A 25638-nucleotide genomic window follows, 5' to 3' on the forward strand; every position below is an offset into this window, starting at 1 on the left:
TGATGTATTTAATATTAAACTTCGGAAACGCTTTTATGAATTTTAGTTAGCAAATTATGAAAGTACAGAATGAGACACAAAACAAAAAAGTAAAAGACAACATGAATTATATAGAAAACGCAAATACGTATCACCGTATTTACGCATATGCATGCAAATCGAAATCAAAGTATATATATATATATATATATATATATATATATATATATATATATATATATATTATGGAAAATTAAACTTTTGACCACGATTAATTACGTGTTTTCAATTCAATACACGATTTTGGGATTAAAATTACTATCTTAACATGTTCACGCATTTCAAAGTCTGCTCGTTAGACAGTACATATATTTTTTTATGTCATCAATAAAATTAATTTCATTAAACAGGAAAACTTCTGCGACAATAGTATGCCTTGTTTTGAGGACGTCAGCATGATTTTTATGCAAAACTCGCGTAATATCCGAGGACGCGGTATATAAAGCTATACGATAGGCCGACGGATTCTTTCACTCTCTACACAAATACAAGTAGTTAATCGTGTATCACAAAATGCAAAGCAGTGAAGATTACTTCTTTATTTAGAGAAATACCTCATTCATCTACAATGCGAATGCTATTACTACTACATACGAGTACACCACTGAAATTAACTACCAAATCGATAATCTAAGACATATAAATGGCACATATGAGTAAGTCCTCTGCTGAAAAGAGTAACCGATAAGAATTACATGCATACGCAGAAAGCCTAACGCATGAAAAATTCTGCGTTTCATTCAGTGAAAAATATACACAAATACATATTTGGCATTTATTTCATTATTAACTATCCATAGTTACCTTGAGTGCCAACAAGGATGAGAGGCACATCGCCCGGGCTTCGATAATGAGACATCTTAGTATAATAGTTATAAATGGCATTAAAGGAAGCTTCGTTTTCTAAGCTGAAAACATAGATAACGGCGTCTACCCAACAACTGAACTGAAAGAGAAACAACATTACAACAATTAAAGTGCGAAAAAAAGTAAATCACAGAAATGCTTCACACTGTGATGCTAATTTATTACTCTCATTTCGCACACACACACAATAAATAAATAAAAATTTAAAAAAATAAAATAAATAAACGATAATAATAATAAAAACTTCATAAATGACATAGTGCGTTTTCTCTTTTCTTACCATTTAAAGTTCTTTCTTTTTTTCCCGTTAGTTCGCGCTCCAAAATCTGCGTTGCCACCCTTGCATCCTTTCTTAAGTGGTTTACTATTAAGGCAAAGAACTCGAGGCTGTGTGCCTAAAGGAAAGGATACCTTCGTGGAGGACTTTCTAAGGTAAACTGGCTCGTATTCACGTTATACAACGTGAGACGTTGTATAACATGTACATGGGAAAAACCACAACAACATCTATGTAGCGAGACCGTCTGCCGGGATTCGAAGATGGGGCGATTTACCAGTTTTCAGTTACTTTAACGCCCGGCCGCTGGCGGCATTATGCAAATTCCCTTAACTTTACAAGCAAGTTTATACTTAAAGAGAAACTTCTGAAACTTCAAATTTTAAAAACGTTTGACCAACTTACCAAGAATTTCATAATGAGGGAGGGTAACAACTAATTCAATTACCGGATTACAACGACGATTACAATTAATTATAACGATGGCTATCCTCTAAGCTTTATTGCTATTTTATTAAAGAAATTCCCAACTATAGAATCCAAGAGTCTCGTATCCCATTTCTCATCCTCTCAAAACGACTTTCGAATCGATGGATTTTACGAGCACCATCTCTTTGAAGACCCAGTCACAAAGCTGAATAGCCTTACAAGGTATTCAAAGTCTAGCACTTCATCACGGATTTCCGAAAAACACCCTGCGGCCTTAATACGAAGAAAAGTGCGTTGATGAATTTCGTCGAAATAGTAGATTAATTAAATAAGACAATATGTTTGGTTTGGTTTATTTGATTAGGGAAAAGGACGTGAGGGTTATCTGCCTAAGTGCAAGGTTGCCTTCGTGGAGGACTTTCTAATGGAAATTTTCTCGTATCCACGTTTCACATAAGAAAAACGCCCGTGCAACCAACCGTTCGCCTGGTATCAAACCTAGATCGAACTACCAGTGTTCAGCAACTTTACTCCTTGTGCGATAGCGAGTCAATAACAGAAATACGAGGTCGTCGGAAAAGGCGGCTACCAGGTGTACTTTCTTAAAATATTATTCCTAGACTTCGAACTACAACACTATTTTAAATACGATGCAAAACTACATGAAAATAGTCTAGTTTCTAAGTGGAAATGTAACTTCAACCCAGAACAAAATGTAACTTCTTATATGGTTTCACTAGAGTAAAAATTCCAATTAGTAAAATAACCTTTATCAACGAAAGTCAGTGCAATACAGCATATGAAGAATTTCATAAAAAAACAAGGAAATAACATAAAAATTTAACGGTTAACTTGTTTTACATAGGCTAAAATAGTAATTGCGAAAACCAGCTACTTTTTTTTAATCATTCCATTTTAAATTTCTTCTTAGAAGGTCTTGCATAATAAGTCGGCATTAGGCATACAAAGAACTACTCTAGTATATTCGTTCTCAGATATCTTCGAGAACCTAACAGATAAGGATGGTATGAAACGCCAAGTTTACTGCACTACTCTATAATTTCCAAATAAAAACGCTAAAGGAAAAGTGTTGAAACTATTTTCATAAAATACTAGACTTTTAAAAATTATGAAACTGCACGCCAAAATAGCATTTAACCAATTACTGCTTACTCCAAGGAGCATGACATATGAAGTACTGCATTCAAATTTTCGCGCTCGAGCTATATTTCCCATCTCAAAGTTAAAGAGTGAAGAAAAGTTACGAATAGAGAAAACTTATGCCACAGCCAGTAAAAGTAGCTACTAATATTGTGAAGATTTTATAGCAGCATTATCTTACGTGCCATTTTAATCGCATATTTCTAAACTTAATTAGTGTTAAATTTCTTCAACAAAAATAAATAATTGTACGGTGATTTTCATGAAAATTAAGCAGGCCTTTAAGGTTACAGAAGTGAAACTCACAGCCTACATTCTCTCGAATGTCACAAACAGTAAACACGTAGAGACATTAGGAGGAATTGGAAAAGCCGGACAGATGAAAAATGAGTAATTGTCTTCGTCGGGAATCGAACCATGGACCTCTGGAATACCGGCCCAGCGTGCAGAACCACTACACCACGAAGGCACGCTAAGGAAACGGGAGAAATACCTTATAAACAAGCAAGAATGGTACATGTCCTTATATCGGCCCCAGATCTTTGCAATTACTAATTTTTCAGAATTCAATTTTTTTCAAACATTTGTTTTTATAAAAGCAATAAACGCACTTGCCTACCAATATCAAGAAGCTAACATTTTTACGAAATTAACAACGTTTACAATTAACAATACCTAAGGCCGAAATAAACCGAAATTTCCGGAAACACCTGAAATCCGAAATCACCGGATATTAAAATAATTAACCCTTAACTTCCCACTGTTGCATTTCTGCAACATATGATTTATTTTAATTTAACATACTCAATTTTTTTTAATTACCTACAAATCACTTATCTAAGAAAAAAAGGTTACCGCAACGAAATACATGCTAAATTTGTCACTAGATAGCAGCACATTTTTTTCCAGAAATCACAACAATTATAAAAATCTCTGATGCCTCAAGAACTGTGTTTTTGCTATAAAAAGAATCCATTATATTTTATGTTTCCTCTTGTTTATTGACGAAAACAATTACCAGGTAAGAAGTTTAAACATTTTATGTTCATTTAAAAGAAACTTTGATTTTCTAATAGAAAAAGTTTGAAAGAAATTTGATTTTAATCATATGTTGCATACCTGCAACATATTACCATTTTGACATGGCCAAAAAGCGTATACTAACCCAAGATGAAATTGCTAGATATATGAATAATTTGGGCGAATTGAGTGATTTAAGTGAGGATAGTCTTGAATATTCTGCTGATGATGTTCATGTTTTACCTGATTGTGTGTCATCTAATGATGATTCGGATAGCGACTGTGAAATAGTGTTGTTTCACAAAATACAATTCAGAATATAAAAACATCCGATGACGATGATAATAAATTTGATAGAAATATTTCAGTCAGTGTGTGTGTGTGATTATGGCAAAGCCTCGAGAACTATCTGCCTACGGGGAGGGATGCCTTCGTGGAGGATTTTCGAAGGGAAACTGGCTTGTATACAAGTTACGCATGGGAAAAACCACGAAAACGAACTACCAGTGCTCAGCGGCTTTACTGCTCGGCCGCTGGTATATTTCAGTCAGAGAACCTTTTTTAAATTTAATTGTTAAGAATAATAAAACATTGTCAAAGAATATTTTATGGAAAAATCAAAACATTTCATTGATTGAAGAAGTAATAAAAATCCATGGAGATGACACGCTCCCAAGAGAAATTACGGATTTGGACACTACATACCAATTTTTTAAATATTTATGGACGGAAGAGATCATAAGTATCATTTATGACGACAGCAAACGATATGCTATTCAAAAGAATTCAAGTAAGTTTCTGACTATATCAGAGAATGAAATAAATCAATATTTGGGTATTTGCATTTATGCATCTCTAGTTCACCTGCCAAACTATAGAGCATACTGGTCAGAAGAGCTTGGATTTGATCGAAATAAAGAAACAATGAAGAAATCTGAAAATAAAAAAAATCTAATGAATTTACAAAAATTCAAATCTGAAGTTGCAAAATGCTTATGCAAAATGGGGTACGATCGAAATGATAAAAGAGGAAGACCTAGTAATACTTCGATAGAACAAATGTCTCAGACTAAAAGATGCAAAGGGACTGCCCAATCCGTTCCATGTAAGGACATTCGCAGAGATGGTATAAATCATTGGCCAATATGGTCAGAAAAGAATACGGTGCAAGTTTCCAAACTGCAAGAGCTACACTCACACTGAGTGCGAAAAGTGTAAAGTAGGGAACTTTTTACAACAAAGTCAATACTGCTTTAAAAATTTTCATTGTATGTAAGGCTAAAGCAATTTATAACAATGAATAATAAAATCCTCATATAAAAAAAAGTTTTAAAAGTTTTTAAAAAAAGGTTTGTAATTTTACAGCACTACTGCGCAATGTTGCACTTCTGCAACAAACAAAAAAATGACTGAAACTCAATTTAAAACTGCTTAATTTTTTTAAAAAAATATTTTTCCCTTTTATTATTACTTAAGAAGTAGCTGATATAATTTTTTCATAGAAATTTAAAAAATTGGGAAGTTAAGGGTTAAACCTTTTTAGTAATATTCTTACAATAATGCCCATGAGCTCTATCGGCCTCGAGAATGCTGTCGTCGTGGAGGATTTTTCTGCAACTGGCTCACATTTACCTACGGCGGGGAAATTTGAAAACATTCAGTGGTATACAACAGAGGTGGCCAACTTATATACGCGATACAAACAATATATACGTGAGAAAAATTTTCATTTTCTCGCCTGTTTGTCCCGCGACAGAGTTGATATAAGATTTAAAGGAGGATTTGCGGGCAGCTGTTGTTGCCAAGTGAAAGTTTAAGGGAAAATATTTAATTTCCGATATTGAAAGTTTCGGCATGTCTTCCAGACATCACTTAGAAGATGATCTTACGCGTGGCCGTCTCATAGAAAAGGGGCGAAAAATAACACATGTTTCAAGGGATTCATCATCCCCAACAGCATTGTTTCACGACAGTAGAAAGCATTTAAAACAACTGGAAACACTGGATAGAGGAAGTCTAGCCTCTGGTTTCCAGGTAGAGTTTGAAGGATATCTGCTCTCAGAAAAGCCGCGAGATGGCAAGCCTTAGCTTCGGAATCCCAATCATTTGCCACTACAGACAACTGAGTCACTTGCCAGGAGGTCTTTTCAACATATGTGGATAGCTTTAGAGAAGGTCGGGACTACGTACGTACGAATGAGATGAATGCACATATGCGTACGTTGGAGAATTATGACCAGCTGTCATTACGGATTTCTTTAAACTACCAGCTTCCTTTGCGACAGCAGCAGTAACTTATGTATCAGTATACTGTCTGACAGTAGAAACTTTTTCTTCGATTTTTTCACAGCAAAAACTCCTCTTTCTTCGATTTGCTGTTCGACAAGAGAAACTCTTTCGTGAATTTGTTCAACGTTACCTTCAACCGTATCTATTCATCCTTCCACAGACTCGCATTTGTTTTTCTTTTATAGCATTAATTTCTCTTTTCATTTCCTCTTGACCTGCTCTAATCTTTTCTTGGCCCGCTTTCGCTCTTCTATGAATGCAGCAAAGGCTACCACTAGCTGTCTTAATTGCTCATCCATCGCTCTTGTCACCGGCATTCAACCCCACTACTGACATCAAAAATTGTTGCATGTGTACGGGTTCGTAATAGACTGAATGCATAAAGAACCAATCATAGCTTAGTAAAATTTATTTTATCCAAAGAAAAACTTTACTGTTCTGGAACCTCCGACAAAAATACTTGTAGAGCTCTTCTCAGTATCACACAGCACAATAAATAGTTACACTTCAAACTACTAGAAACGTTAAACACAACGCAAAGTAAAGCGCATCTATAGAAAGAAGCTCATATGGAAATATCTCAATACTTCAAAGTCGACTCTAAACTGAAAAACTAAGATGCTCTATTCGGTCTTACATAGCTTTCACATGGCAGCCACGAAATTTCTCGTACCTTCCATTTCTTTAAATTACTAGAAGGCACATACGGTTAAAGTCACATCTAAGGGGCGAATACAGTTACATATATGTAGTTAGTTATACATATAAGAATCAATTAGTGTTTATCAATTATGATTATACACGGACCGGACCAAAATGTCGCCAAATGGTCGCCCAGTTTCGTCTCTTGAGACTTTTCATGTTACATTATACAATACTACAATTTTACATAGAATTTCACTAAAACTATTTACATTATAAGGTATTTCTCTCGTTTTCCTAGCGTGCCATCGTGGTATAGTGGTTAGCACACTAAGCCGGTATTTCAGAGGTCCGCGGTTCGAATCCCGGCGAAGGCGTTGTTAATTTTTCATCTTGCCTGTTTTAAAAAAAAATCCTAATGTCTCTACAACATATATTCAAAATTCGTAGCAGTCCCAAAAAACTGTAGCTATACGTTTGAGAGAAGGAGGACTATCCGCCCTCAGACTTGCTGTGTGTATCCTATTGTACAGATAACAACGTACCGTCCGTCTACAATGGTATCGCGAGCATCACAATTGGCCGAACAAGACTCAGCTTGCGTACTTTTCATTGATGAGACTAAATTCAGCCTGTCATCGAAATGTAGATGCCAACTGATCTGGCGTGCGACTAGCCAGAAAATATCCAGGAAAGGAACCGATATGCGAGATGCAATATCATGGTATGGGTCAGCATTATGATCAATGGCCGCACGCCCCTACATGTGGTTGCAACTGGGACTACGTCCGGCCAACTATCCATTGATGAGTTTTACTGCCTCGTGTTCATCTTTCCCGTGGTGCTGTGAGTGATAAATTGTCTTTCGTAGATGAGACTCACAATGCCATCGAACACTCGCTGTTCAGGATTGTCTCAGACAGCGAGAATATCCAACTCCGCGAATAGCCAGCACATTATCCAAATCTTAGCCCCACTGAAAACGTCTGGAATGCTCTTGGGAGGCGATCTGCTAGTCGAAACTATCCCTCAACGAATAAGAACACCCTTAGCCTTGTTACCATCACCCTGCGGTCCAATCCAGTAAACCTGCCTTGGTGTTTTTCTAAGTCAAAGATTCACACAAAAGCCCCACATTACACCGTAATTTCCAAGTTCGGGAATTGTAAAGCTATTCTTCAACCTTTGATTCGCCGGAACTCTGCTCTATCATTAGGTAATAAGTTATTCAACTATAAGACCATGATGCGTTCTATTAGTACTTACGCCTATCCCGTCTGAGGTTTTGTTTCTAAAACTATAGCGTCGTCACGATTTTTGAAGTAGGAAACAGAAAAACTGAGCAATGCTCTCGCTGGGAATCGAACCTGGACCTTTCGAATACGCGCCGAGTGTGCAACTGTTACACCACGAAGGCATGAAGAAAGGAGGGAGAAAATACCTTATATACTCCCCCTTTTAAAGGGCGACTGGTGATTAGCCGACCCAAACGCCCAATCCTGGTGGTGAAGAATCAACATCCACCACCTTTTAGTTTGGGCGCCACTCTAGAGATATTAGGTATTTTTTATACTGCAGATCGGAAAAAGAGCAACGCCGTCGCCGGGACTCAAAACTTGACCTCTCGAATACACGCCAAGCGTGCTACCGATACACCACGAAGACATGCGGAAAGAAGGAAGAAAATAATTAAATCGACTGCAAGTCAGACAAAATACTACTCTTAGACAAATCTCACGTGCACGCTGTTTCGATCTAAATGTGAGAATTCATGAAAAGTTAAGTATAAAACCAATTAATAGTTTCATGGTAAAATTGCTTTAGAAACCTTGCTCGTAAAAATCCTTCTACTTCCATGCTAAATTATGACCCCATCATGTGGATAACAGAAGACGGTCAGGAGCCGTAGATATAAATTTGGATTGATTTTTTGTTTGTATTTTATAATCCATAATTCTCTCCCTTCTCCAACTTTTTTTTGGTTATCCCTTTCTAAAAGTATGTTATCTGAATCGAGTCTTCCTCGCTTCCATTCACGGCCCATTTGCTTTTTGTATTTCCACTCCTCGTACTTTGATTTTTATTTAATAACGCGTATTTGTACTCTGTACGTAAAATCTAGTATTACTGTATGTAAAACTGCTCGCATCAGTGCAGCCATATCTCGGCAGTTCTGTTAATTTTACACTATTTTATATTATTTTGGAACAAAGCCTGTGGTTTTCTCTTGCTCTGGTAGTCCCCTTTTTTCAACAAATAGCTAAGTACATTCAGTGACTCCTGACCACGTGACTTCACCAGCAACCCCACGCCGTCTCGCATTCAAGCCTCGACTGCCATCATAAATGTCCATATTTTATTACAGCCTCATCTGTATCTATTCTTGATACACTTAACTTGCCATCCTTATTATTATTTATGGCTAAGTCCCTATGAAAACTTTACGTGTATATCGCTATTTCACTACGAAATTTTTCTCCAAAAATTGAAATGCTATCTATACGTTACGTTTCTACATTACGCCTCCGGCCTAAGAACCTTTGCCTGCGGACACATAAACCTCATTCGTGCAGGGACAGTGGAGTGGCATCAACTACCTCAACAGCCGGCGGATAACGCTATGGAAGCGCGATGTGGAAAGTTGCATCGGCTTCTACTGTAGACATTTCCGTATTGACATTTCTCTCAAAGCTGTCTGCCAATTGCTCATATGCATTTTCCCCTTTCTCCGTACCACCATCAAAAGAACACTTCCTTTTTATTTTTGGATGTTTCAAAACCTTCGGAATTTTCTTAGCTTAGTTTGGTTTGGTTTGGATAATTTCGGATACTTTCTCGATCGACATATTTCCAAAAATCATCCTCAAAATCACTATCTTGTAAGGTTCGTTCAGCTTATATAGTCATAATTTCATTTTATAACATGTTTTTACATTACTTTTTTATTTTTTAATATTAGAGGTATAAATTTTGGGGGCAATATGTTTGAGATTTGAATTCTTTTTAAACGGAAAAGACAGATACTGCTCAGTAACTTTAACTTTTTAAAAATTATGAAAGACCTCAAAGTTTTCAATCTTTTTTTTTTATTTCTGCAACGTATTTGTTACTGTTATGATTACAAGTTTAATTTTTTGCTGTTTATCGGACATACCTGAAAAATGATTCAAATCAATTTGTTGAATATCTTCTAATCGGCACAATCATTTTTTGTATATATTGATACTACTTATCATTTTAATTATATTGACATTAACATTTTTCGGAAGCAGGAATACGTACTGCCGCCGCCGGGATTCGAACTCAGCCTCCCGACTGCTAGCCGGACACGATTGTTTGTACCACGAAAATACAATAAGTAGAGGGGGGGGGGAAACCTTACACTCTCCCTCCACTTAACGGGCAACTGGGGAACAAAAGAGTCTCAATCGCAAATCCTGGTGGAAACGAATAATCGTTCAGCACCTTTCAATTCAGGTGCCACTGTAGCCATTAGAATTTTTCGGAGGTAGTAAAAGTTAGACATGTGCATTGCCTCCGCCAGAATTCGAGCTTTGGACCTCTCAATTGTTAGCCGGATGTGTTCGCAATTACACGACGAGGGCACGCGTAAGGACACAGAAAATACCCTACCTGTTGTCTGGTTTTTCCCTTGCAGTTCTTAATTTAATCACTTAATATCAATGTAAAATTTTAAGAAATGCTAAAACACTGAGCTATTCAAATTTACACATTCTTGATCTTGTTTTTCCAGAAAATTTTTATATCTCAGTTAATAAATCACGAAATCGCTGCAGAAATTCACTTAGCCACCCTTCACCGATATGTAATAAAAATTCCGCCTGTCCATCAAAGTGCAATTGGAAAAGACGCTGTTTAAGGGGAATTTGCTGGAATGGAATTAATAATTTTAAACGATATGTTCATTGTTTCTTTTGCTGGCTAACACTTGTTGGTAAATTATGCACCGATAGCTCAAAAGACTTGGGAATTCGTCAGCATTTTGGCACAAAGGGGTTATAGATAAATCCATTTATAAGGGCTATCACTGCTCCTTCTCTATCCGTCGTTATTGAAACTAATTTTAAAGACGGCAATTTCAGATTAGCGAGGAAGCTTCTAAAAAGAGTTGAATACACCTACATCTCTAGTCCTTTCAATTTTTTTTTTTTTTTTCAAAGAAATCATGCTAAATTAATTCCTCTTCGGATGAATAATTTTTAAAATATATACGAATAAACTTACGCAATTGTTCTGCGTTACTTACATTTGTCGATTTATCAAACTGGAAGAAAAAACAAAGTTAGTGTCGATATTTAACTGTTCTCTTAAATTTTCACTCACTTTTTTTCAATCCATCGCATCATATTAATTCGAAACTACTGCAGATCTTCACTTGCAACAATAAATTACAAAAGAAACAAACATTAGGGGAGTAATTAATAAACATTAGGGGAGTAAGTCCTTGTTGATAAATTTGGAAGTTTTCATAAATATTTGGCTGCAGTAACAGGTCGTGTATCGCTAAGGTTAGAAACGAAATCTGGACTAACAGGATTCTGAAGAATACAGCATAAATTATATGGTGTATTATTTTAATCACGGACGCGCTTTTGTTGGTACGTAGATAATTAGTAATCATTACATAGTGAGCCTGGTATTTCCGAGAAAGTTTCTTATATAAATTCCCCACCAGAAAAGATTCAGATTTTTTTAACTAATATTTGTTAAAAATAATTAATATTAAAAAATATGCAGCAAGCTAAAGAAGACTAAAATGTATGGAACAATAATAGAGTTCACAGTCTTTTGGCACTTATTTTTAAATTGAAAATGATAAACAGATCAGTATTGCAATTATTTTAGAAATTAAAAAGAATAATGGTACAATGTCCGATATTATCAGAGAAGCAATAAAAGTTATTGTACACTTTCATTTCAAGGTGGATAAAAGAGAAAATGAAAAGGAATTTTATAAAAAAATTAGAAAATTGGCAAGTAAAGCTCCAAAAAAAAAAAAAAAAAAAAAAAAAAAAAAAAAAAAAAAAAAAAACATTCCTATTGAGTCCCAGGAAACTTTTATTCCCTTTGAGAGAATGAGGAGAAATAGAGCTCCACGATTTGATGGAATGCCTTTGGAATTATTTCAAGAACTTTTGTTTGTAAATGAAATATTGATTATAAACCAGCTCAAGTGTTTAGAAGAGAGCTATTTCCAAAATGTTTTTGAAAGTGCTTGTTTAATCCCATTTTCAAAACCAGGAAAGAATCCAACTAATCTTTTATTGTATAGACCTATATATTAAGTGTCCGCTTTTGGAAAAGTTTTGGACAAGTTAGTTAATGAGAGGTTGTGTTATCATTTGAAACATAATAAATTATTGAACGAAAATCCCTACAGATTTACATCTCGAAAATACAACATAAAAATTGTACAAAAAACTGAAAATGTAAAAAGAATCACAGAAAAAATTAATTAACAATAATAATAGTTTGCATACAGCATTTTGTTACGAGACATTGAAAATGCCTTTAATGCATTAAGGTGGCCTAGTACAAAGGCAAATCTCCTCAGACTTAAATGTCGAACAAATTTGTGTAAAATTATCTTTAGTTATTTAGAAAATTGTAAAATATATACAATAGAGATGGAGTAAATTCAGAAAGAAATTATAATAAAGGTGCACCCCAGAGGTCCTGGGTCCTACTTTACGGAATTTGATAGCAAATATAGCCTTAAGATTGAAATTCGATGAGGGAATAAAGTTGAAACTTATGCTTATGATTTTGCATTACTTACTTCAGGAGGAAGTAGATTCTAAATGGAGTCAAGCAAATAAGTTGGAAATCAGCGATGATAAAAATATCTATGAAAACTTCTTTAAAAAGTTGATGCTAGTGCATCCACCCAGTGTCACGGAAAGACATGAAAAATCATTAGCAAAGATATTATAAAGTATTTGGGAATAACTATGGATAGAAGTTTCAGCTGGATTCCACATTTGACAAATGTCAAATAGAAGGTATTTAAAATTTTTAATTAAACTGACTGATAAACGAAGACAATTACAGAAATAAAAGTATACTTCAAGAGTTGTGTAAAAGAGGAATAGAGAAAATCATTCTACATAGCGTTCCTGTTTGGTGGAATGGGAAGGAAAAGACAATAGTAAAACTTTTACAGATTCAAAGAGTGGCATTATTGTCAATAACTGGATGCTATAACACAGTATCAACAACAGATGTACAAATCTTAATGAGAGTCATTCTCCTTGATTTAAAGGCAGATTTAAAATTTCAAACTTATTTGGCACATCATATTAAAAGAGATATAATTAATGGAAATTTAAGCCATGTGAGTATTAATTTAAATGAAAATAAATATCATTCTCATCCAGCAAAAATAGAAAGCCTAAAATGGGAAAAAACATTTTACAAGGATGTGGCTTAGAAATATTTATCGATCGCTTGGTGACTGATCAGAAAACAGGAACTTGTTTCGTAACTTATTATAATGAGCAGAAATGTGGAAATAAAGGTTTCAGATTACACGACAAAGCACAGTCTTTGAGAATAATTATCAGCCTTCAAAGATGCTTTAAAATGAGCTGATATCTGGATAACAGAAAGTGGGTAGGAAAATTCTTCTTTCTCAATTTACACTGATTCTGAAAGCATTAACTTCAAGAAAAAACTTGGCTAAAAGGTGACTGAGATGAGAAATAAAACAACGGAACTTAAGACTAATTTGATATGAGAGTAAATTGGGTAAAATGCCACACTGGAATACTGGGAAATAAAGCTGCATATAATGCTGCAAAAGAAGCAACAACGAAGGATATTACAGACATTACAGAAGTGCATTGCATAAAGTCTAAAGTATTATTAATATACTATAAAGAACAAACTTCTTTAAACAATTTTATTAACGAGAAAACAAGTGTAAGGTTTATATTAATTTTTCTAACAGTTTAATTTTTAGTTAAAAGTTACTTTCCTATTTTCCTGAATTTCAGCTTACAACTTCCGGCCAGAACGTATTTTCAAAATCGCGTTTAAATGCAAATGAGGAGAAGTATTTAAATGTGAAGTTATACTGACTTTGTTAAAGAGAAACCAGTGATTCTGACTAGCGCACGTCCGCCTTTTTAGGCTACTCTCTCTTAAGCTATTATTACGCTCGGCCGTACTTTAGGCCCTTGACAGCTTCGCCGTTATTTAGTGTTAAGGGTCCAACTCTGTTAGAATTTCTTGATATCTTCGGTTATATCTTTTTAGTTAAGATTAGTTGTTCTTAGTTTCCTAAGTTCAAGCCCGAGTGGTGCTCTGTTGTAAAACTCCAAGAAGGAGTTTTGCTAAACTTTATTGGAATAATAAAGAGTAATTTCACCCTTCGTACGTTTTGTTCTCTGTCTGACGAACTCAAGCGAATTTTGCTTCAGTTCGATCAGTTCTTAAGATTCTTCAACTTTAAGTGTAACTTAAAAAAACACAGGTTAGAATCTTTAATAGTGTCAGGAAATATTACATGAAGTTGTCTTTTAGAAGATGGCAAAATTGTACGTTTAATACTATATTAAACTGAGCAGTAATAACTTTGCAGTACTGACTTTGTTAGAGAGCCCTAGATTCTATGCAGCACGTGCTAGCCTTTTGGGTATACTCTCTCTAAAGCTATTTTTACGCTTGGCCATACTTTAGGCCCTTGATAGCTTAACCGTTAATTCGCATTAAGGAGGCAACTCTGTTAGAATCTTGATAGCTTCGGCTATATCTTTTTAGTTAGATTAGTTAAGTTTAATTTCTTAACTTCCTGAGTTCAAGCCCGAATGGAGGCTTTATTGTAAAACTCCAAGAAGGACTATTCAGTGAACTTTATTTGGAATAATAAAGGGTATTTAACCCTTCTCACGTTTTGTTCTCTGTCTTACCAACTCAAGCGACTATTCGCTTATCAGTTCTTAAGGTTCCTCAACTTTAATTGTAACTTAAAGGTACCCAGGTTGGAACCTTACATTGGCGACCGAAAAATTTTAACGGACCATGCCGTTAGGAAATGAAAACTTTTTATTGATCCCTCCGACCTTTCAGGTCCCTCAGACGCCAACAGAAAAAGCTCAGTAATGACCTGCCTCGAGCAGCTGGACCTGCATTTCACATTGTATCCCGTAAACCAGCTACAAAAAATTACGATAGTTACGACAAACATAAAAGGTCAAGCTCTCAGCTGGTACAGAGGAATTGGCAAGTTCTTGCTGGGGGATCCAAGTTCGGAGACGTACAACTGGGAAAACTTCAAGACAGCATTGTTAAAAGCACTTCCAGTTGTGAAGGACCGTGCGAAGCTAGAAGCGAAACTGTTTAGTAAATATCACACCAGTTTTTATGAGTTGACGGAGTTTATTTTAAGAAAAATTCAAGTTAAAGGACATACAAAAAATTATCGATAAAGTAATTAAAAACTCCGATGTAGCAAGGCAGAAACAGAAAATATATTACTATAGAAATAGAAGGGAAATGGAATATACAGTGGGGCAGAAAGTACTAAAATTAAAACATTTCTTATCATCCGCACCCGAAAACAGGGTTGCCAAATTTGAGTCCAGATTTGAGGGACTGTATATAATTGAAAGAATAAAAGAAGCCACTTTTTATTTAAAGGCTAAAAATGGCCAGTAAGTGGTTGCAAATTGATGAAGTCAAACCATATTATAATCGTACTGATTTTCAAGTTTTACAGGATTTGTTGCAGGATCCTGGATGTGAACAAAGAATTACACCAAGTCAGAAGCCCAGCTGGAGTCCCCCAACAGCAGAAAAGGAAACAGATTGAGAAGCCAGAACAATCACCGGCCAGGCAGATTCAACCTGGAAAAGGTCCAGGCTCAGCAAAACGGAGGAAAACAAGGTCTATGAAATAACACGTCAAAACAGATGATTCAAGTAAAACACCAGTACCAGCGGCGAAGAGGAAAAGGCCTGCTGAGCATGTTCTAGAAAAACAAACGATTAAACAAGGTGTAGAATCAACGAAACATAAGCTATGTTTTCCCATGGCAACAACTACTAGGGAGGACCAAGGAGGTTCAGATTGGAGAATGAGAAGGAATAAAAGACCAACCGATACAGCCTGCCAGACCAGCAAGAAGGTCGAAACGGAAGTTTAATCCCGCAGCTGCAACGTAGACAGTTCCCTCGTACACTGTAACGTGGGGTGTCCCTACACCCCCATGGTAAAATCTTACCAAATTTGTATTTGAGGACAGAATAACATAACACTATTGCTCCAAAAGATTTTTTCATAACTTTAATGTGAACTAAGTGTGAATAACGCAATTAAAATCGTATTGTAACATACATAAATGAACAGAAAAAACGTTTTTAAACTTAACCTTCCAAACCTGCTTACTTGATTTCGCCATCTGTCACTTGAGGCTGAAGACACTCTGCGCAGATAGAGGACATATGGCTCATACACATGAATTTGTAGCACTTTTTACAATAAGTTTTGATTTTAATAATCTTTAATAATCAATAAGTATTTCTACTCCCACGTTACAGTTGCAGGGTTAAAGACTCGGAGGAACAAATATCCCTGCCAGAAATCAAGAGGAAACTGCAATTTCAAAACCCACAGCCGTCGCGCAAAAACCCGAGGTTCATCGACAAGGATCAGAAAAGAAAAAGGAATGACGGAAATGGGGCGGTTTATCGAAGTCGGAGAAAAAGGCTGGAATTATTATGACATTCGACATTTGAGCAGTTCTGCTTCATCACGATGGAGGAATACAGAAAAAGAAAAGTGAAAATTTCTTTGTTTGCTTATTTTACATTGAAAATTCAAGTTATATCATGTAGTTGTAAATTGCTAAATATTTTTGAAAGAAGAAAAGTTTCAATTCGCAAATAGTAAGAAATTAGTCGTAATTATCTTCTAAACAAAAAGATTTTTGTATTCGCAATTCGGCGAGAATGTACTATAAGAACTCGCAAGTTGCGAGAATTGAATTGTGAATATCTTTTAGTGGGAAAGACTTCTTTGAATAGTGAAATTTGTTACAGTTAAGATTTGATGAAAAGATGGTAAACTGTATTTAAGCAACTATGACTTTTGATGTAAAGTGAATTTAAAATTTGGTGTGTAAATATCTGAAAATTTTGTGTTCAAAGTAGAAATGTTAAATGCTAGTGTTAAAGTGTCTTAAGTTTAAACTTGTACAAAAGATAAATTGTGGCTAACATGCAAGTCTCTGTGTCACGAACTCAAGCGATTATTCGCTTATCAGTTCTTAAGGTTCCTCAACTTTAACTGTAGCTTAAAGGTACCCAGGTTGGAATCTTGCACAGAATTGGAACAAATAACATGTGGCCTTTTGAAAACAAAATTCCAATGTATGTATGTCTTTCGAACAGTCTTTTTGTGATGCTATTTTACAAAAATTAAAACGTACATAAATTAAAGATAGAATGAAGAGGAAACATAGATGATTACAACACTACAGATATTTTCTCCGATATATCAATGAATCATATAAAAATATTATTGCAGAAAGAAATTATGAAAAAATCCCAAGATAGATGGAAAAATGATAATCTTGAAGAAAAGATTTTTGGAGACTTCTTAAAGAAAAGGAGACGAGATTTCCCAGTGATAAAAGAATAAATTAAGCCTAGACAGGTCATAGACATTCCAGTGATAAAAGAACAAATCAAACATTGACATAGACAATGTCCAGAATACTTGAATTATTTCATAAAACAACATAAAATTAAAATGTGGTAGGCACAATATGCAGATTTTACACATTATTTGTGGGAATAAGGGTAGACTTGTAAGGATCTTAAGTTTTACTAACGTTTATTTTATTTTAAATCTTTACTATCACTTCTTATTTTCTACTTCCGGCCAGAATTATAAGCGTTAATGTTTTTATGCAAAGTTTGTCTGGCGAACGCCAAGTATTTAAGTTGTGGCTTTTTGCCAAGCGAGAGAGAGGAAGCAGTGAGTCGAAGCAGGCCGCTTACCTTAGAAGTTTTACTCAGTTGCTGGTTGCCTTCGAGGCCAGAGGTCTCAATCCTCTTGATAATTTTTAAACGTATTGTAGTGTTCACAGTTCTCTGTACTACATACGGCTTCCTGTTAATATAAGGCCAATCTTCCACGTTTATCATTTTAAAGTTAAATTAGAGTTTAGTTTTATTTTTTATATTTTTACGTTTAGACCCCAAGTAGTGGGTCTGTGTATTCCGAAGTACGGAAGTTATTGTAAATAGAGAAAAATAAAGGGTTTTGTATACCCTTCTTGTGTATCCTGTCTACTTCCCACAGTTTTGAACATAGCTTTAGTAAGCTCTCTGTTCCGAGTCAGGTCCTTGCATGTTCCCGAAGAAGGTAAGACGGAACATTGAACCTGATAGTGGCGCCCAACGAAGAAGAATAACCATGGCCGAGTTTCAAGAAGAACCTGTGCTGCCTGCAGAAGCGGCTCAGAATCCAGAAATGCCAGCTACCGCCCTGGAAGGATTTGGTTACATCGTCCAGACCATGCGCGCTTCGATGAAACCAGAAGCAACATTTAATGGAAACTCACCGGTAACCAGTTTTTTGGAAAAATTGGATGACCACTTCATGCTCTACCCCGTGCACGAGTTTCAAAAAGTTACCTTAGCTACCAGCGCTTTGAGGGGCCAAGCGCTTAACTGGTTCAAATGTATAGGCAGAAGTCTCTTGGGTCAAGCAGGAAGTCCCACCTATACTTACGAGAATTTCAAGACTGCCCTACTAAAAGCCTTCCCTGTCGTAAGGGATCGTGCGAAATTAGAAACGGAACTTTTTAGTATATATCAACAAAGAATCGAAAACCTCTCAAGCTTTATTTTAAGAAAAATTCACGTCTTCAAACTCTTGTATGAAAACCGTCCGGATCCTGAGATAATTCAAGTGATTTTGCTGAGGTTACTGCCCCAAGTGCAAGACTTTACTGAATTAAGAAATCCGACTACACTGGAAAAGTTATTTGAGCTAGCAATCCAGTCTGAAAGTAGAAGAACGGCGGACATTGAAAGAAGACGCCAATATCAACAGCGAAACCAATTTGGTGCGCCAAAACTACAGCAAACTCAACCACACGGCTACGGAAGCAAAGCGAATCAGTGGGCAAGGAAACCCGAGCATTCAAAAACAGCCGGCGAACGTCGACAGTTCAATAGCAATCCAGGAAAAAAGTCTCAAGGCCAGTGGAAAAAGAAGGAAAGCACGGAAATGAAAAATAATTTAAACTAAAACGGATTTCTGCTGACGGGAGGGTGCGGAAATCCGAAGGCCAAGAAAACCCCTCTTCCTTCAAGTTAAATACAGTAATGGTGAAAATTTTGACTCTTCCGAAGAATAAAGTGTTGGTGAATAATATCCCAGCCACTGCACTCCTGGATACAGGCGCACAGAGTTCCTGTGCGGCAGAAGATTTTTTTACGAAGTATTTTCGGAAATACCGCATATATAATTCGGATAATACGACAGTGTTAGCGGCGCAAGGAGAAAAATGTAAGTGTATAGGTAAAGTACCGCTGTATGTCCGTATCAAGGACGAACAAGTAAAGGTGATGTTTTTTATAGTAAAGAATCTGCAAGCACATATAATTTTAGGAATAGATTTTCTTTCAGAAGCACAAGCAACGCTGGATTTTAATGAAGCGTCCCTTAAGCTGACAATGAAACCAGTTCGTGCAGAAAAGGCTGAACCGCCGATGTTAAATCTTGACCACCTGCCTAATGACGAGCAAGGAAGAATCCGACAAGTGGTAAGTGAATTTGCTTCGTTATTTAGTGATATTCCAGGATTTACTCAGGTTACTAACCATAGTATTGACACCGGAGATTCAATGCCAGTTCGCCACAGAGCATACCGGTATGATAAGAATAAGGAAAAAATTATAGAATGGCATATCACCGATATGCTACATAAAAAGATCATAACGCCCATCTCAAGTAGTTATGCTAGCCCGGTGGTTTTATGTAAGAAAAATAATGACTATCCTTTGACACATCCAAAAAGGTGGAGATTCGCCATTGACTACCGTAAATTAAACTCCATAACTAAATATCCGGTATATCCGTTACCTATAATTGAAGAAATTCTAAGGAACATAACATCCACCAAATATATGACGACTTTAGACTTAACGACTGGTTATTTTCAAATAGGGGTTAAACCGGAAGATGTGCCTAAGACTGCTTTTATAACCAAGTCTGGCACTTATGCATCCTTGCGTATGCCGTTTGGCCTTTCAGGGGCACCGGCAACATTTCAGCGATGTATGGACATTGTGTTAAGGCCTGTTCTTGGAAAGTCCACATTTATCTATTTAGACGATATCATTATTACTAGTGATAATCTCGACCAACATGTACAGGATTAAGACAGGTGTTTTCTTTATTAAATGAGGCCGGTCTAAAAGTTAATGTCGAAAAGTGCAAATTTGCAGCCCCTGAATTAAAATATTTAGGTTACAAGATATCTCAGAAAGGAATCGAGACAGACGAATCAAAAATAATCGCTGTACAAAAGTATCCGACTCCAAACACGGCGAAGAAACTCTCTTCTTTTCTAGGACTTTGTTCATATTATAGGTCCTTTATAAAAAATTTTGCAGCTATTGAACCATTGTTAAAATTAAAAAGGAAAAAGGCAAGATTCTCGTGGACGGCCGAAGCCAATAGTGCTTTCGAAAAATTAAAACAAGCATTAACGCAAGCCCCTGTGTTGAAATTTCCTGAAAAGGATGAGAATTTAGAAATTTCAGCGGATGCTTCGGATTATGCGGTAGGAGCGGTACTTTCGCAAAATCAACAGCCCGTGGCATTTTTTAGCCGAACTTTAAATCACACACAAAGAAACTATTCCGCGACCGAGAGAGAGGCACTTGCAGTTCTGTTAGCAGTGCAAAAGTTCCGAGTCTATTTTGGAAAGGCGCCAATAACAGTGTACTCTGATCATGCGGCGGTAACTAGATTGTACTCAGGGAAAAACTTATCCCCAAGGTTAATAAGATGGGCACTCAAGCTACAAGAATATAATCTGGTAATCAAGCATACCCCCGGAAAGGAAAATATCGTAGCAGATGCCCTATCAAGAATTAAAATAGATGAACAAGGTAATACTGTAAAGGTGGCAATGCTCACAGCATGTACAATAAATTCCCGAGAAAGTGTAATAACCGAACTGGGTAAGGATCCTGAGTTTGGAAGCATTTATGAGTATTTAAAGGATCCTGAAAATTTTAGCCACCAAGATATTGTGGCGATAAGAAATAGGGCGGCCCATTACGAACTAATAGATGGTCTATTATTCTATACAAAAACTACGAATTCCAACAACGAATTTCGACCTGTTATCCCAGCTAGTCTTAGATTAAATATCCTGCAGGAGCTCCATGACAGCCCTTTAGCTTCTCATACTGGTATTCGAAAAACTATCCAACGCGTACGCGAGGCAGTCTATTTTCCTGAACTGCAAAAGTTAACAAGGGCGTATGTCCAGTCCTGCCCAACATGTCAGGCAGTTAATTATATTAATTTCCGCCCGGCTGGGTTTCTAAATAGTATTAAATCCGAATTTCCAAATGAAATAATTGGCATCGATTTATTGGGCCCTTTCCCAAAAAGTCAGTTAAATAAAAGTCGCTATCTCCTTGTTATGGTTGATCATTTTAGTAAATGGACCGAAATTGTTCCCTTAAAACGAGCCTCCGCGAAATTAGTTACTGATTCTGTTTTAAATAAATATATTTTAAAATACGGGGCGCCCCTAAAAGTTATATCGGATAATGGTCCTCAATTTGTAAGTAATATATTTGAAGACATGTGCCAAAAACTGGGCATACGTCATTTAAAAATGGTCCCGTATCGGCCGCAATCAAATATAGCGGAGCGGGTCAATAGAAATATAGTGAAAATTATCCGTAGTTATGTTAAAAATTTTCATAAAAGCTGGGATAACTATGTCAATGAATTTGCTTTCGCCCTTAGGACCGCAAAACATGATACAACGGGCAAAACTCCTGCTGAGTTATTTCTAGGCAGAAAGATTATAACGCCGTTAGATAAATTATTTTATGTGCAGCAAAGAGCCCCAGAATTTAAAATGGGTGATATAGAAAAACTAATTAAGGAAGCAAAGAAGAATACTGAAGTAGCACAGAGAAAACAAAAAATTATATTATGACTTGAAACGACGGCGAGTAACTTATAAAGTAGGGGGATGAAGTTTTAAAAATTAAGCATTCACTTTCTTCAGCACCAGAAGATAAAACTGCCAAATTTTTTCCACGATTTGAAGGACCATATGTCATAGAAAAAATACCTCACGCTGTAGTAGTGTTAAAAGCTAGAAATGGTGAAACCTGCTCCGCAAACATTGATCAAATCAAACCCTACTATGATCGTAATAAAATGCAAATATTTTCAGATCTTTTGCAGGATCCGGCACGGCAGACACCGCAGGCACAAGCTCCAGAGGTGGAAAAACGACAAGTACAAGGGCAAGCCATTAAGAGGCAGGAGCAAGTGAAAAGAAAGTTTCCCCGCGGAAAAATTGAAGGTGGCAAGAAAAAGAAGCCGTTCCACCGTCCAGAAAAGAGAGCTAATGAACACCCCCAGAATGAAGAAGGGAGAAGGACGACGTATGCAAAGAGAGCCAGGAGAAATGACGGCAACTATAACCCGGCTCTAAAACGGAAGATCTACTCATCCGACAGGACTCTCCGCAGCAAATGTCGCCGAACTGCGGAAGGGCCATCAGCGGCGGAGGAAAAGTTACAAGGAAAATTTGAACGGCCAGCAACGAGGTCCAAGCAGGAGCACGAAAGAAGCTCCCCGGTTCCGCCAAGACCAGCTGCCATCAAACGACCAAGACCACAGGCAGAAGCGAAAAAGAAGGTATTCAAGGGTGACCGAACTGGAGAAAAAAGAAAGCATCTAGAGGAAGGCACTGAAGGGCGAGCCCGTACAAGAAGGAGGATAAATCAAACAGCAATCTGCACTACCTTTAAGGACTGGGCCCAGAAAAGAATGTCCGAATATCACAAAGATAAGTAAAATTTTATGTTACTTTGCAAACATTAAGTTAATCTTTCATTCTTACTGCAAGTGGCAGATTTCAAGAAGTTTTACCTCATGCGAAGTCTACCTTTATCGCCAAAAGGACGAGAAATGAGTTGTTACCGATTTTGGTATATTGTTTTTCAATTACTCGCGCGTAAAACTAAAGTTGATGTATAATAGCGTTGTGTAAAGACTTAAATATTGTAAAAAGTTATTGTATAAATATTATTTAAAACATTCTGGCAAGAAAGAAGTTTTAGTCTGAAAGACTTTTTGAAATGTATTATTTCAATGTAGAAAGAATTGGCATTTGCTTTGAAAAGAATAGAAGTTAACAATGTACTACTAATGTAAGTTTTCAAATGTGTAAAATTAACGGCATGTTAATATGTTCTTATATACAATGTGAACTGTTATTTTAAATGTTAAGAAATACCGTGATATGGTAAAAGTGAAAGTAATGTTAAAATTTTTTTTTTTATTCGTGTGACTGTAAAAAGACTAAATCATGGTGAATATGTGTTAAAGGTTGAATGAATGTAGTTAGGCTCTCTGACGCTACACTTCAGAGTTAGCCACTTTCAGAATAGTACCTCAGGGTTTAGAGTTGAAATTAGGGTGTGTTACGAGGTCTTGGTATGTTGAATTTTAACACGTTAGTGTTTTGATTGTAGGAGGAAGTGTTGAACACGTACACAGAAACACATTCGTGTTTGGTGTTCTTTTACAACACATGTCAGAGAGCACGGGGAGAGATAACTAAAATAGTTATGAATGAAATAAGAATGTTAAGAGAAATATAATTATACATGTTACTTGCCATTTTATTGTGTAACATTTCATTAAACTAGTTTTCTTTCCAGATCTCTGGAAGGAACCAGATTTGAATAAAAGCTCTTGTTTAGATGCAGTACAGATGAAAAAATTGTGTCCTGGTAGCTGCTATTGTAAAAACAAATTTCTTTCTTTTAAACTTCTAGTTTCTAGCGAAAAATGTTTGTAAAAGATTGGCCTCGCGTTAGATTCTAGACCTAAAAGTTTTCAACAAGGTCGTTTTAGACCTCAGTTTCAAACTAATTAACTCTGGCGGGAAGTATGTAAGGATCTTAAGTTTTACTAACGTTTATTTTATTTTAAATCTTTACTATCACTTCTTATTTTCTACTTCCGGCCAGAATTATAAGCGTTAATGTTTTTATGCAAAGTTTGTCTGGCGAACGCCAAGTATTTAAGTTGTGGCTTTTTGCTAAGCGAGAGAGAGGAAGCAGTGAGTCGAAGCAGGCCGCTTACCTTAGAAGTTTTACTCAGTTGCTGGTTGCCTTCCAGGCCAGAGGTCTCAATCCTCTTGATAATTTTTAAACGTATTGTAGTGTTCACAGTTCTCTGTACTACATACGGCTTCCTGTTAATATAAGGCCAATCTTCCACGTTTATCATTTTAAAGTTAAATTAGAGTTTAGTTTTATTTTTTATATTTTTACGTTTAGACCCCAAGTAGTGGGTCTGTGTATTCCGAAGTACGGAAGTTATTGTAAATAGAGAAAAATAAAGGGTTTTGTATACCCTTCTTGTGCATCCTGTCTACTTCCCACAGTTTTGAACATAGCTTTAGTAAGCTCTCTGTTCCGAGTCAGGTCCTTGCATGTTCCCGAAGAAGGTAAGACGGAACATTGAACCTGATAGACTCTGTTAGAAATGTTTCAAGAGAAAATGTGAAGTATATCTTTGCAAATGAAAAACACCAGATTAGGAATTATAAAAAATTTTAATAACTATGAACAATTTGAAGTAGATTGATCAAATTGTAAATTTTCCTTAAATTTGAAACTAAATCAAATAATATATTTCTTTAAAAATTTTACATAATCTCATTCATACATATTAGGTTACTGATATTTTTTATAATTGAGAGTTTATGTTAAAAAGAGTCAGGTTAAAAAATTAAAAGTATATGTAAACTGATGTAAAGGTTAACACTGTAAATTGCCAATGTACATAAATGATGTGAAAAGTAATGTAAAGTATTTAAAAGATGTAAAATCTCCCTTTGTGAAAATCTGTTATTATTATAATAGACTACTTTTTGTAATATTTATTCAGAATACAAAGTGACCCTGCTGGCAAGGCTAGGGAATCTTCCTCGGAGCAAAAGTTCAGTGCGAGTTTCTCAGTATTTTAACTTACATTTTTCTTTCTTTGTGTTGCAGTTGTACCAGGTTACTTGGTATGGCAGTATGGTTAGTTTATTAGGTTTGGTTAATTCCTGCAATACTCGTTATTCAGTGTGCAATTTTAATTCAAATTAATTCCTTGTAATGTAGAGGCCCAGTGACAACTTCTGACAACTCTTCTGGTCAGAAATACGTTAAATGCTGGAATATTTTTCTCTGGAAAACCCAATGAAAAGAAATCTTCCTTTAATATTTGATCATGAGAAGCCATGAAATCCAGTTAACCGGAATTTTTCAGGGCAAGGGGCTAAATGAATGACCACCCATGATGCTAAATAGTGAACATATTCAACAAGTAGCAAAATCTGGAATGCTGATTGCATATCTTAGCAAATAAATGTTATGAAAATATTGTAAAAAACAATCTTCTTATATTAGAAAATGGAAAGAGAAAAAAAAAAAATGTGCAGCATGGATTAAACCAGCAGATCAAAGGAATTCTCCTTCCTGCTCCCTTATTCCTACAATTTAAAAGAATGGACCAATTTCTCCCAGCTACCCGTGGCCTTTCTATTGCGTGCAGCAAGAAAAAGCAAATGTTCGTTGGGCTAGAGCACTGTACATATGTATTATACGTACAT

The 25638-nt window shown here is 36.0% G+C and overlaps 1 protein-coding gene across 1 annotated transcript in view; it reads right to left on the reverse strand.

Annotated features, from left to right (window-relative positions):
* CenG1A (Centaurin gamma 1A) overlaps positions 1-25638 on the reverse strand; it is a 197418-nt gene that overhangs the window by 93052 nt on the left and 78728 nt on the right. The window contains exon 5 of the mRNA XM_085809112.1: positions 844-985. Coding sequence (XP_085665238.1) covers positions 844-985 — 142 coding nt within the window. The remainder of the gene's footprint in view (positions 1-843; positions 986-25638) is intronic.

The sequence above is a fragment of the Stegodyphus dumicola genome, chromosome X2 (assembly GCF_044657685.1).
Source record: "Stegodyphus dumicola isolate Sdum_Otavi_A_Nest chromosome X2, ASM4465768v1".
NCBI classification, from domain to species: domain Eukaryota; kingdom Metazoa; phylum Arthropoda; class Arachnida; order Araneae; family Eresidae; genus Stegodyphus; species Stegodyphus dumicola.